General features: G+C 43.3%; 1 protein-coding gene across 7 annotated transcripts in view; it reads left to right on the top strand.

Annotated features, from left to right (window-relative positions):
• STAG1 (STAG1 cohesin complex component) overlaps positions 1 to 15,272 on the top strand; it is a 149,441-nt gene that overhangs the window by 18,598 nt on the left and 115,571 nt on the right. For 6 of the 7 annotated variants that reach the window (XM_032446719.2, XM_015870973.3, XM_015870971.3 and 3 more), the window contains one exon: positions 13,235 to 13,365. The exons of the other annotated variant lie outside the window; for it this stretch is intronic. In XM_032446719.2, coding sequence (XP_032302610.1) covers positions 13,337 to 13,365 — 29 coding nt within the window. In that variant the 5' untranslated portion in view covers positions 13,235 to 13,336. The remainder of the gene's footprint in view (positions 1 to 13,234; positions 13,366 to 15,272) is intronic. 7 annotated transcript variants of the gene reach the window in all.

A 15,272-nucleotide genomic window follows, 5' to 3' on the forward strand; every position in this document is an offset into this window, starting at 1 on the left:
ACTCATCATCCACACTCTGTGTTTATACTGGGTTATAATTGAGAATTCCGGATCCAGAACTTCCAGGGCTGTGCTTAATGGTATCACACTGCGGAGGTGAAGGGGAACTGGTCTGTCACCGTGACAGAGTGTTGTTTGGTTAGCACTGTGTGTCATGAGAGCTGCCTGCGGTCCACAGACAGCAGGGAAACACCGACCGTCACCTTGCTGTGAATGCTGGCTTTTAACACAGGGCTTTTCTCAATGAGGGGCCATGGGTGCTCTGTAAGTAGAAGTGAACCCACAGCAGCACTGCTTGGCCTTCACCGCCTGCCGGCAGCTCCGTGTTCCCAAGCAGAAAACAATGCACAACTGTTTGCTGGGGGGGGTTTGCTTTTTGTTTTCCTTCTTTCCAAGTCGTTATCATGTGAGAAAATGATTTGAACTGGGTTTGGGGGATGTGAGAAAGGAAACTGAAGCAGTTCTCAAGGTCACGTTACAGCTGAGAAGGCACTGTGGTGGTTGTTTCTGTGTCATTGCCAGAGGCAGCACTTGGTTCTCCCAAGAGCAAAACTCAGACAAACCTTTGTCTGTTACACAGAGAATATTCTTTGTTTCAGCTTTGCTCAGGAGGAAGGATGGTCTGTGGTAGCTGAGACAAGGCAGAGCTTGGCGCTGGGTGCGTACATGTCCATGAGGAGCTGAGCAAGCTGCTGAGTCAGCAGCTCCTGGCACTCGTGCAGCCTTGCCAAGGCTGTCAGTTGTGACACTGGGTTTTCCTGAGGCTGCCTGTCCCAGGGACGGGCTAATGCTTGGGGTGTGTAGTTCTTTACTGTTGTTAGGCATCACGGGCGGTGCACATCACCAAGTGAGCTCAATGACACGCAGCCAGGAGCTGGTAGGTGTGCAGGTCTGCAGGGAGTCAGTGTTACTCCTGGAGCTTGGTTGCTGCTTTTGTGAAGTCCAGGAGGCTGAAACGTTACCCTCCGTTCCTGAGCTGTGCACTCTGCGCTCAGTTCCCACTTTATATATCCTGAAGTACAGTGTTCTGTTCTCTTATTGTGGGGGTTTTACTCAAAACAAATGATAGAAAATGAAATTCCTTCAGGTGTGTTCCTACATCGTGATTTTTCAAGTTGCTCAGACCATGTGATGGTTCATTAACAATCTATGTGAATGATTCTCCCCTTATAATTGCAGCGCTGTTTTCATATTAATGAGTTTTTTGCACTTAAATGCAAGAGTTGGGTCTCGGAGCTAAACATGTGAGCAGATTTGTGTTTGTTTGTGTGAATCTAAACATGTAATTGCTTTCCAGATATTTCATCCTGCAGACCTAAAGCTATGCTATCCTTTATCTTTCTTTTTCTGGGTGCATCTGATGCGTTACTCTGAGCCCTGGTTATTAATTGACAGATGAGTTACGCTATGATGGCACTTAAAATGCACAACGTGTATTTCTGAAAGCAGTCGTTGCTATAGCAACTTTCTAGTAGGTCACTGGCAGTGTTGTGTGCGTGTGTGTGTATGATTTGGCTGTTAATGCAGGCTAATGCCCATAGAAAAATGAGAAATGTGAGGATGAGAAGGCAGCCCTTCCCCCTGCCCTCTGCACCCCCTCCAAAATAGGACGCGGTGGTTTTGGTCATGCTCAGTTAAGGTACTGCATGCACTGGCAAGAACTTGGCTGTCATCTGCCATAATTGGATGCTTTTGTTCTATTTTTGCAAAGATTATAAGAGCAAATTGCCTTAATCTCATTCCGTGTTTCTTTTGACATCTTTGGAGTTCATTTAGGAAAGGAATTTGTGTTGAATTATCGGAAAGCAATGCCTGCTATTTATTGAGCGGGGAGATCTATTTTTAGATCCCAAAAAGCCGCATGGGATGCTACAAGTGAACCTTTAGAAAAGCCATTTTTCTTCCTCATCTGTAAGGCACTGCAGTGGGATGCATGGCAGGGCCATCCAGGCTGACTGCGTGCCCTTGGGGTCCTGTTGTGCTGGTGGCCACGCAGCCACTCCTTGTGCTCATGGGGCAGGGGATGAGCTGCTTCAGGAGGCCCATCCGGACACCAGCAGCATGGAAACAAGTTTAGAAGCTGCCAAATGACTTCGTGGGTGGTGTAAGTGGGCAGAAAGCCACATGGTAGTGCAGGCACAGGAGGGGGCCAGGTCAGGACACACAGGAGAGACTGGGGGTGTTCAGGGGGGCTGAAGGTGCTGCTCCTCACTGACTTCAGATCTCTAATAGGAGATCATCTGTTTCTTGCATAGTTGTGCGTTTGGGTATTTTTGGTAATAGTGTTATACTGACTGGAGTGGAGGTTGCTCATACATCCTTCGGGGAGATCAACTTATAGCCAATGTAGTGTTTGCAGTCTCAAATTAACCATTTCCTAAGGTAGGTGAAAACCTTTGATGTCAAGTTACACATTCTAGCAGAAACAATGACAAGTATAGCAAGTGTTGTATAGTACTGCAATCCACTATATTGTTGTCAGATGGTAGTGCTGATTAAAAACCAAATGGATGTGTAAGGAGTGAATGTTGTGTGTTGACTCCATTGTTTTCCCTAAGAATTGGTCACCCTTGATTTATGATTGAACTGGTGAGGTAGAATAGGTCTGTGGTGTGGGTGGAGGCAAATGGAAGGTGATGGTAGGGAGGGCAGTAGGGATGGGCTGTTGGCCACCTTCTGCTTTTGTCCAGTCTCCTGTTGGGTCAGAGCAGTGTCAGGGCAGCTGTAAGGGTGGAAGCAGGAGTGTGAGGCCAGGAGTCAGAGGAAGGAGCAGGCACTGCTTTTTAACAGTGGCAGCCTGACAGCTTGGTTTAAGCATTGCATGAAACCTCATCCCAGGGCTATTGAAAACATGCAGTCATTGTTCTGTGTTTTAAGAACTTGATACGAAGGGCTGATTTAACTTCTGAAAAAATCTTCCTCGGCGTTTTTAATTATTTAAATGATCTTTGAATGCTTTATTAAATTATCTTGTTGTGTATACTGCGCGCTCTGGAAAAGCTTGCTTTAATTTAGCCTCTGGGGCGAAGGCAGTGCTTGGAGATTCATGTTTGCATGTGGTTATTTTGTAGGGAAAGGGAGGTGGGAGCAGGTGGAAGAGAAAAGGAAAGTTTATGTCGTTCCTAAAGGGAGCGTTCCCTTGTTTAACTCCCAGGGTTCCAGCTTTTGGTTTGAACTTATCTCATGGGAGCTAAGAATCTGTTTAAGGGAGTGCTTCAGAACATTCCCACTCTTGCTCTTACAGCCTGACGCTTTCAAATGTCAATTACTGGATGTTTTTTTGTTCCGTGTTGCTGTGTAAAAGATCCTGGAGGTTCACTCCCTATCTGTGCTGAGTACCGAAGGAAGCGTCTACAAATTCTGCACTGTTTCAAACAATGTGCACTGATCCCTTCTCTGCAAAAGCAAAAGCCAAGGAGTTTTCCAGGGAAAAATAACCTCTTGTGTGGATCAGCTGCTGGAATTTCCTCCCTCCCTGGAGATCTGGAGTTTCTGGCAGTGGCAGTTTCTCTTGTCCAGGGCTTCTGTTATATTTCACTCTGTTTTACCAGCAGTACTTAGAGAAGTTGAGCTTTTCATTTTCAGCATCTTGTATTTGATAGTAGAGGTATGATGATGATTCCCTTCTAGGCAAGAGGGTTTATCTCTCCCCTCATCCATTACTTTTTCTTCCTGCCTTAGTCTCTCACTCACTGGGAGGATGTGTGTAAGCAGGTTTGATATCAGTTGGTCTGTTAGAGATCATCTTTATAACGAAGCAGAGAAGTCTATGAGGAGCAAGTATTTTTCTGTTTGAGTTGTTGCAGATTACGTGATCCATGCTCGGAATGCTGCCCTAAATTTCGTAGTTATTTTCTTCCCCTGAATAACCCTGTGACCTCTGCTGCCTCTGACACCATCTAGATAGCACTAGGTCCCCCATGTCTGTATTTATTTGGTGGTTTTTTTTAAACATGATTTGTTTGTATCGGTACAGACTCAGGCTTTGGGTTGCTGTTGTTCCCTGTTCTGTGTCTCCCAGCAGTGTTGGTTTGTGCAGCACAGCTTGTATCCGTTCCTGTTAGCCTGTTTGCTGTAAGGCAGCTTCAGCGGCGGCTCTATTTGGAGGCCGCTGGTAGTGCTGTATTGCCCATCTCACTTCACAGTCTCATTTAATAATCCTTAGAGATCAGAATGTGGATTTTTTTCTTCTCAGTGAAAAGGCAAAGCCTTATTGTTTGGAATTGGGGTCTTTGCTGGTACTGCAGTCTTCAGTCATCATCCCTCTATCTGGACTGCTGAAAAAGCAGTGAAATAGGTAGTATTTGGAAGCATAATTTCCCAATAAAGTTTTCCTTCGAATGGATTTATTGCTGTGCAGAAGATATTTTTAAACAGCAAAGAATAGGCAGTTTCACCCCCTACTGATTCTTCCTGGGGTTGTTGACTGACTGAGATGCATTTAATCACCAAATGAGCATTTATTCAAGATTATTTAGCGAGCTGAAGTCTTGTCTCCAGCTGCTGCTTTGCTTTTCCCTGGGGTTGTCAGTGCTTTGGACTGTTGCAGAACTATGCCCAATTTTATGTAGTATTTGTTAGTCACTTCTCCCGTATTTACTGTTACCATTGCATTGATTTCCTGCGCCTGGTGCAGGAGTGCTCATTAGGGAATGCTGGTGGGTAGCTTATCTTTAATGTCTTCAGTCCTTATAGATACCTCTTTTTCCCCACCTTCATATGTAAGAGTCCAAAGGCTCTTTGGTGCAAGTAGGGTGTTATGGAGGTCAGCTGTTAGTGTGGTGAAAAAGTAGGCAAGACTCTTGTGTCTTTTTGGGGAAGTCATCTTCAGGCTTGGAACCATGTTAGTATGGAATGTGCCTCTGTACGAACTCTGGATTTGGGTTTGAATTGGAACAGCAGTCTGAATTATTTAACGCGGTCGCTGGAAACGTGTTGACAGGTTTTTTTGTTGTTGGGGTTCTTTTTTGTTGGTTTTTGTGTGTGTATGTGGTGGTTTGGGTTTCTTTTTTTTAGCTCTGAAATGGTTATATGTGTCCATGGAAAGATAAGCTTCTGCCAGCCAGTTTGTGATGGTTGGGTTGTTTTAGGATTGGGAGCTGAAAGTATTTTAAGGTGTACTTTTCCAGTAGAGGTTTTAACAGTACTTGGATGGATGTGGGAGGCTGTGGCGTTTGTAGGACCCAAGGGCATACCCTGAGGCAGAGGCTGTCAGACAAAACCAATACCCTTCTGTGCAGCACAGGCCTTAGGAAAAGTTCTGGTCTGATCAGTGGAAGAAAGCAATGCTGAGTGCTCTGGCAGCAGCTGCTGGTACGCTGCCTGGGCGCTATCACTTGTTTGCATTTCAGGTGGCTGTTGGCTTTGAGGCACAAGGGGTGTTGGTCTGGGTGTGCAGGGAAGCAACAGCAGGGCAGGTTCTAGGAGCAGTCTCACAGAAGAGTGAGACTCACAGGCCAATGGCATGTGCTGGTTGAAGTTTTCAGACTACAGAATAGATTTCATACGCGTGTTTTAAGAAAGGCTGGTTGCATCTTTATCATCTTTTAAGTAATTCACAAGGATCACAGTGTATCAATGGGTTTGCCGTGAGGCTGAGTCGGTATCAGGTTCAGATGGACCTAAGGCTTCTGTGGCAGCACTGATGGCTTTGTGAGATGACTGGAACTGCACAGTGTACAGAAGTTTATCTTGAGGATAATTGGCTTGATCAGTAGCAAAGAGGATTTTTTTTTCATGTTTTTTGATGGGTTTTGTTCCATCTGTTGTGCTCAGTTTAAACACCTCTCAGGTTTCTTGCTTGTCTGTCTTGAGGAGAGTATGAAGTTCTTGGGATGGTAGAATAGGTTTGTTCAGGCTGTTGGGAAGAAAACTTGAAAGAAGGTTTGTGGTGGAGTCAGATCAGAGTTGCAGCGTTGTTCTGTGCATTACCAGGTTTAGGGGTTCCTGGAGCTGCTGCAGTGGTTTATAGGACATAGTAGGATTTAAGGCTGGGTAATTTTTCCATGGGAGTCGTAGTTCTGGATTGTTTCAGAGTTGTAGTGGTGCATGTGGCTGGTGCTTCTTTTCTTTGCTGGTCTGCACAAATTGTCCTGCAGCTCCTCTGGGCTTTCCTCACTTCTGCCATCTGAGAAGAGACAGAACAAAAAACAAACGCCCAAGGAATAAAACTCCAAATGTTTCCTTCCTTCCCCCAGCATTCTGCACGTCAGACTTTGCTTCTCGTTGTGCAAATTGGTTCTATTGCTGGCAGTGTTCCACATGCAATGCCAGATGTCCGCAGCAGCAAAAAAAAAAAAAAAAAAAAAAAAAAGAAATTACAGATGAGTAAACAGTCTTCTAAGGTAGCAGCAAAATCTATTAACGCTGCTGCTGCTGTGCCTGTGGACTGCACACAGATGCGGCCCGTTGTGCTTTGTGCCATATGTAGATAGAAGCTCAAAGCTTTTGTGTCCATCTAAATGTGTTTGACTACACGAGGGACTCCTGCTGTCCCCGAGACGTGGGTTGTTTAGCAGTAATAAGCACTTATTCGGTGAAGTGCTTGACTGGGGATTTAATCACTGGATTTAATTTTAATTGTTGTCACAGATGGATTTCCTTGAGGATAAAGTCACAGAAACATTGAATCAAATGAGGGGCAGGGGAGGTAAGGAGGGATACTGAGTTGATCTGGTTCTCTCCCTTTCCCCTGCAGCAGGTGGTGACAGTTGTGTCGTGTTATCACATCCAACGAAGCCCATGTTCCCAAAGCCTTGTCTGGTTTTCCAACTGTGTATCAACCTTTTAGGAGTGGATCTCCTCAGTGGTGGATAATTCACATTCTGTCAAGCAAACTGTCAGAGTGCTTCTCTAGTTCTTAACAGGTTTCTCCCAATGTCTCGACTTTTCTGAGAGAAAGCTTTTATTCCCCCCTTGCCTTCCTGTTTGTGGCAGTTTCTATGTGCTGAGCAAGAAGTCATCCTTCTTCAGTCTTGTCTGATTCCAGCTTCACTGTCCCGATGCCTTTCTGTGCCCAGCTGATTCTGTGTATCCTGCAGCTCTGCCTTGGCTCCCTAAAACTGCCTGTGCAAAAACCTGGAAACTTGAATGCCATTTCAGTCTGCTGAGCTGACTTACTGCAGAAGCAAACGAACAGGTATCCCTTTGTGCCCAGCAGCATTGCATGTTGTGATAACTCAGCTGTCTTCTAAAACCTAAAGCTGGGGTATAGCAAATGCATAGGCTGTCTGTATCATCATTCAGTCTTTTTCCAAGTTCTCATTCCTCATTCTTGTGTTTGGAAGATGGCTCTGGTTTCATTCCTGTATACCAGGCAAATTCTCTCTTTACTTTTGCTCTCTGGGCTTTTCTGTGACTCTCAGTTCTCTGGCATCTCCCTGAAAATATCATAGAGTTTATCTTAAGTTTCCATCTGAGTTTTGGAAATATCAGCGTGGAGAAGCACAAGGCTTCATACTGACTCTTTATACTCACAATCTGAGGACAGTAGAACCTAATTTCTTTACAGCCCTTTTAAAATTACAGTTATTTCCTGTTCAAAGCAGGTAGGTAGGAGAATAGTATAAATAATCCTAAAGGACAGGTGACAATGAGAAAGTCCGTAACTTTAATTGCGCCGCGTGTTGGCGTAAGGTTAGAATTTTGTGCCATAACTCTTAGTCTTGTGCAGCCCGACCGTAATGATGTGCAGTGAGTGACGCCATGCCCGCTGCCCGTGAGCTCAGCTGCAGTTGTAAATGCTCAGCGCTGCAGAAAATCAGGTCAAGTGTCGCGCTGGGTGTCTGCAGAGCCGGTTAAAGGGTCTGTAGGAATAACTGGAAGAAAGCAAGCTGGTTTTCATGTCTTTGGTCCATCAGGTTTACTTGGATTTCAAAATAATAAGAATAATCTAGAAATTGAAAGAAATGGGAAAGATTTGTTCTTCAGAAAGCTGTATCTGACAAGCAAACATTTACAACAAATGGTCTGATTAATTTCTCTACTATCAGCCATTGTAGGTGTTACAAGATGATAAGTGAACATAATTGAAAGCTACTGAAACAAGCACTGGAGGTGATCAAACAAAACTGAGTGATGCGTGTTGTGAACCGAGCTGTTAAAACCACGTCGTGCCATCTTTCCTATGGAATCTTGGTGGCACAAGAATTAGCTGCTCCCTTCTGGAAGTACCAGCAGAATGTACAGAGAAATGGATTGCTTTGGCAGTTCACGTGTTTTTTTTTGTTTTTTTTTGTTTTTTTTGTAGTATGACTTAATGCTCGGGGGTCTTTGTCATGTGAGGATTTTATCCCCAGCTCTGCAAGAAGTGATTTGTGTAACCTTTCAGTGTGAGGTCTTGCATTCGTAATTGAGAAATGTGCAGAATATGGCACAGTGGAAAGTGAGACTCATTTTTCTGGCTGGCTGGGCAGGACATCTCTAGGCTAAAAGCATTTGGTGTGAGGAAGCAGCAGCAGCTGTTCTGTGTGTTGTTTAGAGTCAGCTCTACAAGTTGGTGCAACTGGAGATAAACTGAGGAGACAAGTGAAATCACACACAAAGTTAAAGGGACCGTGAGGGGTTGCTGGTAGGTAATTTTTTACCCCACATTTTATATGGAACACATCTGGAAATATCCTTAAAGGACTGGGGGTATGAAGCCTCACTGCATGGTAATGGACATCTGCTAAAAGCTTTCATTTCGTGTTGTTCTTGGCTTCACGCTTCTCAGCTGTCCATCAGCTCCCAGAGCCTGCTTCTTTTTTTTTTTCCATTTTACTTATTAACTTCTTATTGAAGTTAATTGAGGAAAAGACTGATTGTCCTCCAAACCACTCCTTCACTGCAAAGCAGACAGGCCTGTGGCCCTGCCCTGCTGGGGAGCACAGCACACCAGCACATCCCCTGAGCTCTGTGCAGAGCAGGAGGGTCACGGCCTGTGAGTGCTGGCACTGCTCACCAGCGTAACGTGTATCTTAGAAGTGTGATGCAGTTTTTGTCTCAAAGAACTTCAGTGAAATTATCTTAAAGGTGAGCTGGCTAAGCCATGTTGGTCACCCTTCAATTATAATGCTAATAGTCAAAGTTAGGGCTTGAAGAGATTATTCAGCATAGATTTCAGCTTAAGTGGCTGCGGGTAAACAAAGTGTTGCTTCAAATTCCAAACCTGGAGCAGAAATAAAGCTTACACTTTTAGAAATAGATAATCCACAGCAAGCTTAAAAGCCCTCCACAAGATCAATAGCCATGAATAATGAAGAACACATTGTAGCACTTGGTGAATCTGTTGTATCCTTTGCTTCTCATAAGTTTTTTTTTTCCCCCTGAAGATTTGGAATTGCTACTTGAAATTCCTAAATATTATTCTCACTTTGCAAACAGGACAGCTGAGCAGGAGGGATTTAAGCAGCCTGCTCAAGGCCGTGCCTGGGGTTGGATAAAGCAGTAAAATGCTGGAATTTATCTGCCTGCCTGCAAGAGCCTCCTCTCTCACCTTGTTGATCAAAGCTGTTGGTGCTCCATGGGTGTGCAGCGTGCTGCTTCCAGACAGCAGTGCCCTTTGCTGATGATGTTGGCCTTTTCTGGCTGCCAGGCACCACTGTTGGGTGGCATTACTGAGGGGATAGTTCTTGTCTCTAAACTGAGTATGGAGAGCTTGAGTGTTGCTGGTGCTGTGTCACATCTTACCGTCATGTGTAGCTTCTCTGCATGAGCAGAAGTTTGGAGCTTTTGAGCTTCCTTTGAGCCTTAATGGAATGATGAAGTGTGCTGCTTTATTGATTTTAATCTTGGGAGGAGAGATACAAGCATGGAGGGAGAAAGCGGAGTCATTTCAAATAGAAAAAGGGCAGATGCACTGTATAGACGTTACCCATTCAATAGCTGAAGATATCGTTTCATTGGAATGAGCAGATGTTTGAATATCTTTCCACCAAGTTGGAACTAAGTCACTTGGTCAACAAGGAAAGGGTTTGGAAAATGGGAGTAAATCAAATACCTGTTATCTTTTAATTTGCTTATCTTCTAGGCAGTGGAGTTGGTAATGATGTAAGTCCTACTACTAACATTATGTGTGTGTTTTTGGTTCCGGCTTTGGCTTCAGCTCTATCACATGTAGTAACCTTACAGTGTGTAGTAAGGTCGGCTGAATCTTGTACTTCTTCAGGCAGCAGCCATTCCTGTCTGCTTTCAGGATTGGGGTCAGGTTCAGCTGTTGGTTTATGTAGTTTGGCTGAAGTGTTGTTTTACTTCTGCACCCAAGAGGCAAATTACCTACAGACTTTGCTAAAGATAGGTAGCTTTTACCATTAGTAGAAACTAGAGAAAACATCGATGGAATGTTGTAGAATTATGTGACTTTTCTGAAAGCTGAGCTCCTTGTGAGACACGTGCTGAAGAAATGTTACCATAGAACTGATCATTTGCCAGAAGAGGTGCTTTTTCAACTAGCAGTTTTATTTAGTGTTCAGTATCAAAATGAATATTATATAAATGGTTATTGTGGTTATTGCGTTGGTTAGTATATGTTCTTTAAAAAAAAACAAATAACAAAACAACTAGAAGTGAAAACATTGACTTGTTTTCCTAACATCTGTTGAACTGAATGGTCTCTTACTGCCTGCCTCATGTTCTGCCATTGGTCACGTTTAACTATCCCAGCATGAACTGGTGTTACTCTTGAACACAAGGATGCACGTTTGAAGAGCTGCAGCCATGCAAAGAGCATTAAAACGGGGGTAAGAGAAAACATCACATTAAAGAAAACCAACCCACCCTACAATAGAAGCAGTTGGCTGCGTTTTATACGGACTTAATCAATTGTGTCGCGTTTATTGAAGCATAAATAACCCCTTACTCTTTGAGAAACAGGTACTGCTTTTATTAAAACCAGTCCATAATGATCTATGATTTCTCTACAGTTGTCAGACTGGCTTTGATTGCAGCACTGAATTGAGAACTCTGTTCCAAGCACATAGGGCTTTTCATTAGTCCCTGTAGTAAGTTAGTTTTCATTTCCAAACTGAGACAGAGCAACACGCGTGATAATTCAGGACTGAATTCTGGAAACAAGGAGTGGTGTTTCTTTGAGCTTTACTATTGTGTGAAGCTGCAAGGCAGTTTTCCCAAGGTTTGTGAGGGTTTCCTGGCTTCGACTGAGGAAGAAAGACATAATATTGAGAACATAGCAGGCACAGCTGTGTTGGATGCAGGTGAAGGATACAGCTGGCTTGGGCCATGTAAGGGGCAGTGGTATTCCGTGCAGTGTAAGGTACCACTGCTGGTCAGTCCCATGAATTAATCAGGGTTGTGACTTTCCCACTTGGGCTTCTAGTTGTGTGTTGTTCATTTTCCAGCTTGCCAGCACTGTCAGTTCTTATATTTAGCACTCCGTGGCTTAGTCCTTCTTAACTGCCTTTAAATAAGCACAAGGCAGTAGAAGGGCAACTTCATTGTCTTCTAGATGTCTGAGTCTGGACCTAACCACACAGAGCTGGGCTTTTTCCAGCATTGTTTTGCAGTTTCCTGTTCAGCACAGAGGCTTGGGGAATATACTACAGGACCCCACAGCCGCCTTTGTGTCAGGTTGTCCTCCACTTACACTGTGTCAAGGCTGTGTGTCCAACTTCCTTGCCGCTTCAGTCTCTTCTCGCTTAAGAGCTCACCTCTTCTCCCTCAGACTTTATATATAAACCCTCAATACCATACTTTCTTTTTGGCTAAATTGTATCTGGGCAAGCATACTTTCTAGTTAATACATGTGAGCATGATAGCTAAGTTAAAAAAATAAATAAAGTAATAATAATTAAATAAAGCAACAACCAACTCTACGTAACAGATGTCCAGGATGCACTATATGCCATATATGAAGAGAATGCTGCACGCGAAATGCACATCGGTTTTTTTGACCTTGTAAAGTGAGACTGATGCTCTGTATCCTTATAGAGTTAGATAAAAACAAAGTGACAATCCATGATGGATAGATTTCCTTTGAATGACAGCATATGAAGGAATGTGTGTATAAGTGTATATATACATACACATATATATAAAGTGTATAAGTGCTTGTGTGTGCACTAAAAATATTCCTTGTGTTTAAGATAATATATTACTGACCGAGACTGTTATTCCAATGAAAAAAATATATACGTGGTGGTGTACAAGACATGTTGACATGGTGCTGAGATGCTGTAAGTAAAACTGTTGATAGCACAACGTAGTAAGTACTGGCAGAAATAGCTGTATGCGTCTGTGAGTCTAATTAGAGCTGTAATAACCAGAGGCAAAGAAGTCTGTTTGCGTTGCACAGTTACAATTTGGTTAAATAAATATTGATGTAGTAGCATGCAAATAGTACTTTACATGTTGTACTGTTTTGCTTACGCTGGCGCAGTTTTATTTAGGTCGTTTGATGCTGGTTGTGTTGGCTCGTTCTGCTTTGATTGAGCACATCTCCCTCACTGCCCCATTGTTCAATGGCAGTCACTATTATCACTTTGACATCAGCTCCTTGGCCAGTCTCCTGCCTGCAGAGATATCACTAGTGGGTCTAGCAGTGCCACGCATGCAGTCTGATTTATTGCTTAAACTTTGATTTTGTTGTGTTAAATATTTCCTGTTGCATCTAGACACTTGCCCAGCTTCTGATTTATCTTGTCTGAAGTTCAGCCATGTGGATCTGTGAGCCTGTTAGTCTGATTTTAGAGGCGTAGTTCAATTAAGGGAATATCGCCAGGGTTGTTGTCATGCGTAAATCAGAACTTGTATGTTTTAGTGTGGGTTTTCCACCTGTATTCAAAACTAAACAAGGCTGTTTCTCATGAAACCGAGCTTTTCTCTCTCAAATTTATTCTGTTTTTCTGTGAAGAGAGAGTACATTCCTTCAGCCTACATCATGACATGCTTTCTGCTTGCTCACCTTTGTATATTAATCTTGTTTATTAAAATTTTCTCAGTTCCGTTTGCACTTTTGTATTAGTTACAGTAAATACACATGGGAGGCAATAGAAAATACTTGGTTTTGATTTCACAATACAGAGACCTGGAGCAGCACCTGAAGCAAAACCCTAAGCCAGAAATGGAACCACAGCATGCAAGAATATGGTTTCACTGTCCTGGGGATGCTGGGTCTGAGCTCCAGATGGGCTGATAGCGACCGTGCTTCAGTCTGAGTGCAGTTCTGTTTACAGCGGTTTTCATTCGATGTATGACTGCTCTGGAATCATAACTAACACTTTTTTTCTCATTTTTACAGACTGGACTTTGACATTCTTTTCATGACAGAGGTTTCCAAGTAGTTGTCTTGCTATAACTTTGAGAAGAAGTTCTATGTAGCTCTTTCGAGAGTGCTGCAAAAATGATTACTTCAGATTTGCCAGTACTACAGTGAGTATGCGCTTCTTTACCTACCTCAATTTCTCACCTTTCAAAATGCATTAGTGAGCAGGGAGCAGATTGGTCTTCCAGACCTCGTTGTGTCATCATAGGCTAAAAAGCTATAAAACTGAAGGGTTTCTTCTAAGGGCTGGTTCCTTATATGGAGATTGTACTTTGACGTGAAAAGCAATAACAAGCATTTGCTACTTTTATGCTTATTAATGTTAGATTTCAAAAACAGGAGTGGGTTTTTGTCATAACTGAGCACTTCTGTGTGTTCCAGGAGGGTACTCTTTCTTCCAGTGAGCTGTGTTTATTGTGCAAAAAGCCTCTGGCTTTTCTAGTAGAAGCAGACGGGCGATGTTCCCGTGCCCTGCTCCACGCCAGTCCCACGGTGCTGTTTCCTCATGGGCCTTTTCCTGCCCTTTTTAATACCCACAGAGCTGGCTGCAACTGGCTGCAGGGCCCACACCGAGTGAGTGCTGCAGCAGTCAGTGGTAACGTGCTGGGCATGGAGAGGTGAGCGTGGCAGTTAGCACTGCGTGTAAAACAGCCTTCAGTGATGTGCCAGGTTTAAGTCCCTTTAAGAATCTGAATGTTTCAACAACTGTGCAACTATTTGACCTTAATAGTATGCCCAGTGTTGCCATTATCTCCTCTATTTTTAAAGCCATTTTCAGAGAAAAGCTAATTCCTGTGAGCCTGCAGCAGGTGGCTGTGATGGGTACCACTGAGGGACAGCGTTCCAGGACATGTTCTCAGTTAATATTAACCTGCGTGTGTCTTGTTCAAGTAACTGTGTTTGTGAAACGTGCTGGGACAGAAAGCTTTTATTTTGTCACTGTGATGATGGGAAAGGGATATTCACGTTTCCAGTTCACAAGTCTAGATGGCCTTAAAAAGTAAATGAAACAACGTAGAATTCAAGGTTATATAATGCATATTAATAGATATCGTTACTCAGCATACCAGCTGAGAAGTGTGAGGGACATTTGATAGTGCAGTTCTGTTCAATCCAGAGATGACTGAGGTGACGGTAAGCCACCAATACTGTGCAACTTAAAACAACCAAATCAACCTTTAAGGCCGTCCCTTTTAGACAAAGAGTCTTAAAGTCAATTTCATGTACCTATAACAGTACCAGTTATTCCCTGGCAAAATTCTTCCCTTTGAGGGGACACAAAAAGGGAGAAATCTTTAATTTTTCTGGATTTATTGAAATGGCTTCAGAGTGTCACAAAGGCAAAATGCTGTGTGTCTTTGAGACATAGCACAGTGCTCTGCCTGGTTTACGTGGCCGAGGTGACTGGAAGCCATGCCTCGGTGGGATGAGTCATGTTTGCTGTGAGGCATGCTCTCAGGTTTTGAAGATCAACCTCGGGAGCTGATTCATCCATGATTCATGAGCCTGTGCATTTAGCCATTTTTCTTTGTGAATGCTTTTCTTCACAAGGCTGAGGCTGGTGGTAGCAATTACTGGATTTATGTCCGCCAGAACCTTGAGCCACCTCAACAGCATCGACAAGGTCTGCAGAAGTGTTTTTATTTACTAAAACTGGTATATGAACGTAGGTTTTTGGTGTGGTCATATGAACTACAGAGCTAAGGCTTTGTGTAGTAGTATAACGAAGGTAAATTTAATTCAGTTGATTTATTTTGCAGAGATTTGAAATTTACTGTGTCAAATATTTTCTTTAGAAGCATGACATAACAAAGGGCTGACGAGGAACCCATTCATTCTTCATTACCACATGGTTAGTTTCATTGGCCAGGATTTACAAGTTCAGAATAATATCCAGAATTTTTAGGAGGCGTTCTGGAGTTACTGCCAGGTTTTCTAGAATGCCTCTGCCACCACAGAAACCAGAAAGAAAGGCAGAGTATGCTTAGATTCCTTAAAGAGGTTATGATTTTCT

Source organism: Coturnix japonica, chromosome 12, assembly GCF_054131305.1.
Source record: "Coturnix japonica strain WE chromosome 12, WE-NBRP24, whole genome shotgun sequence".
NCBI classification, from domain to species: domain Eukaryota; kingdom Metazoa; phylum Chordata; class Aves; order Galliformes; family Phasianidae; genus Coturnix; species Coturnix japonica.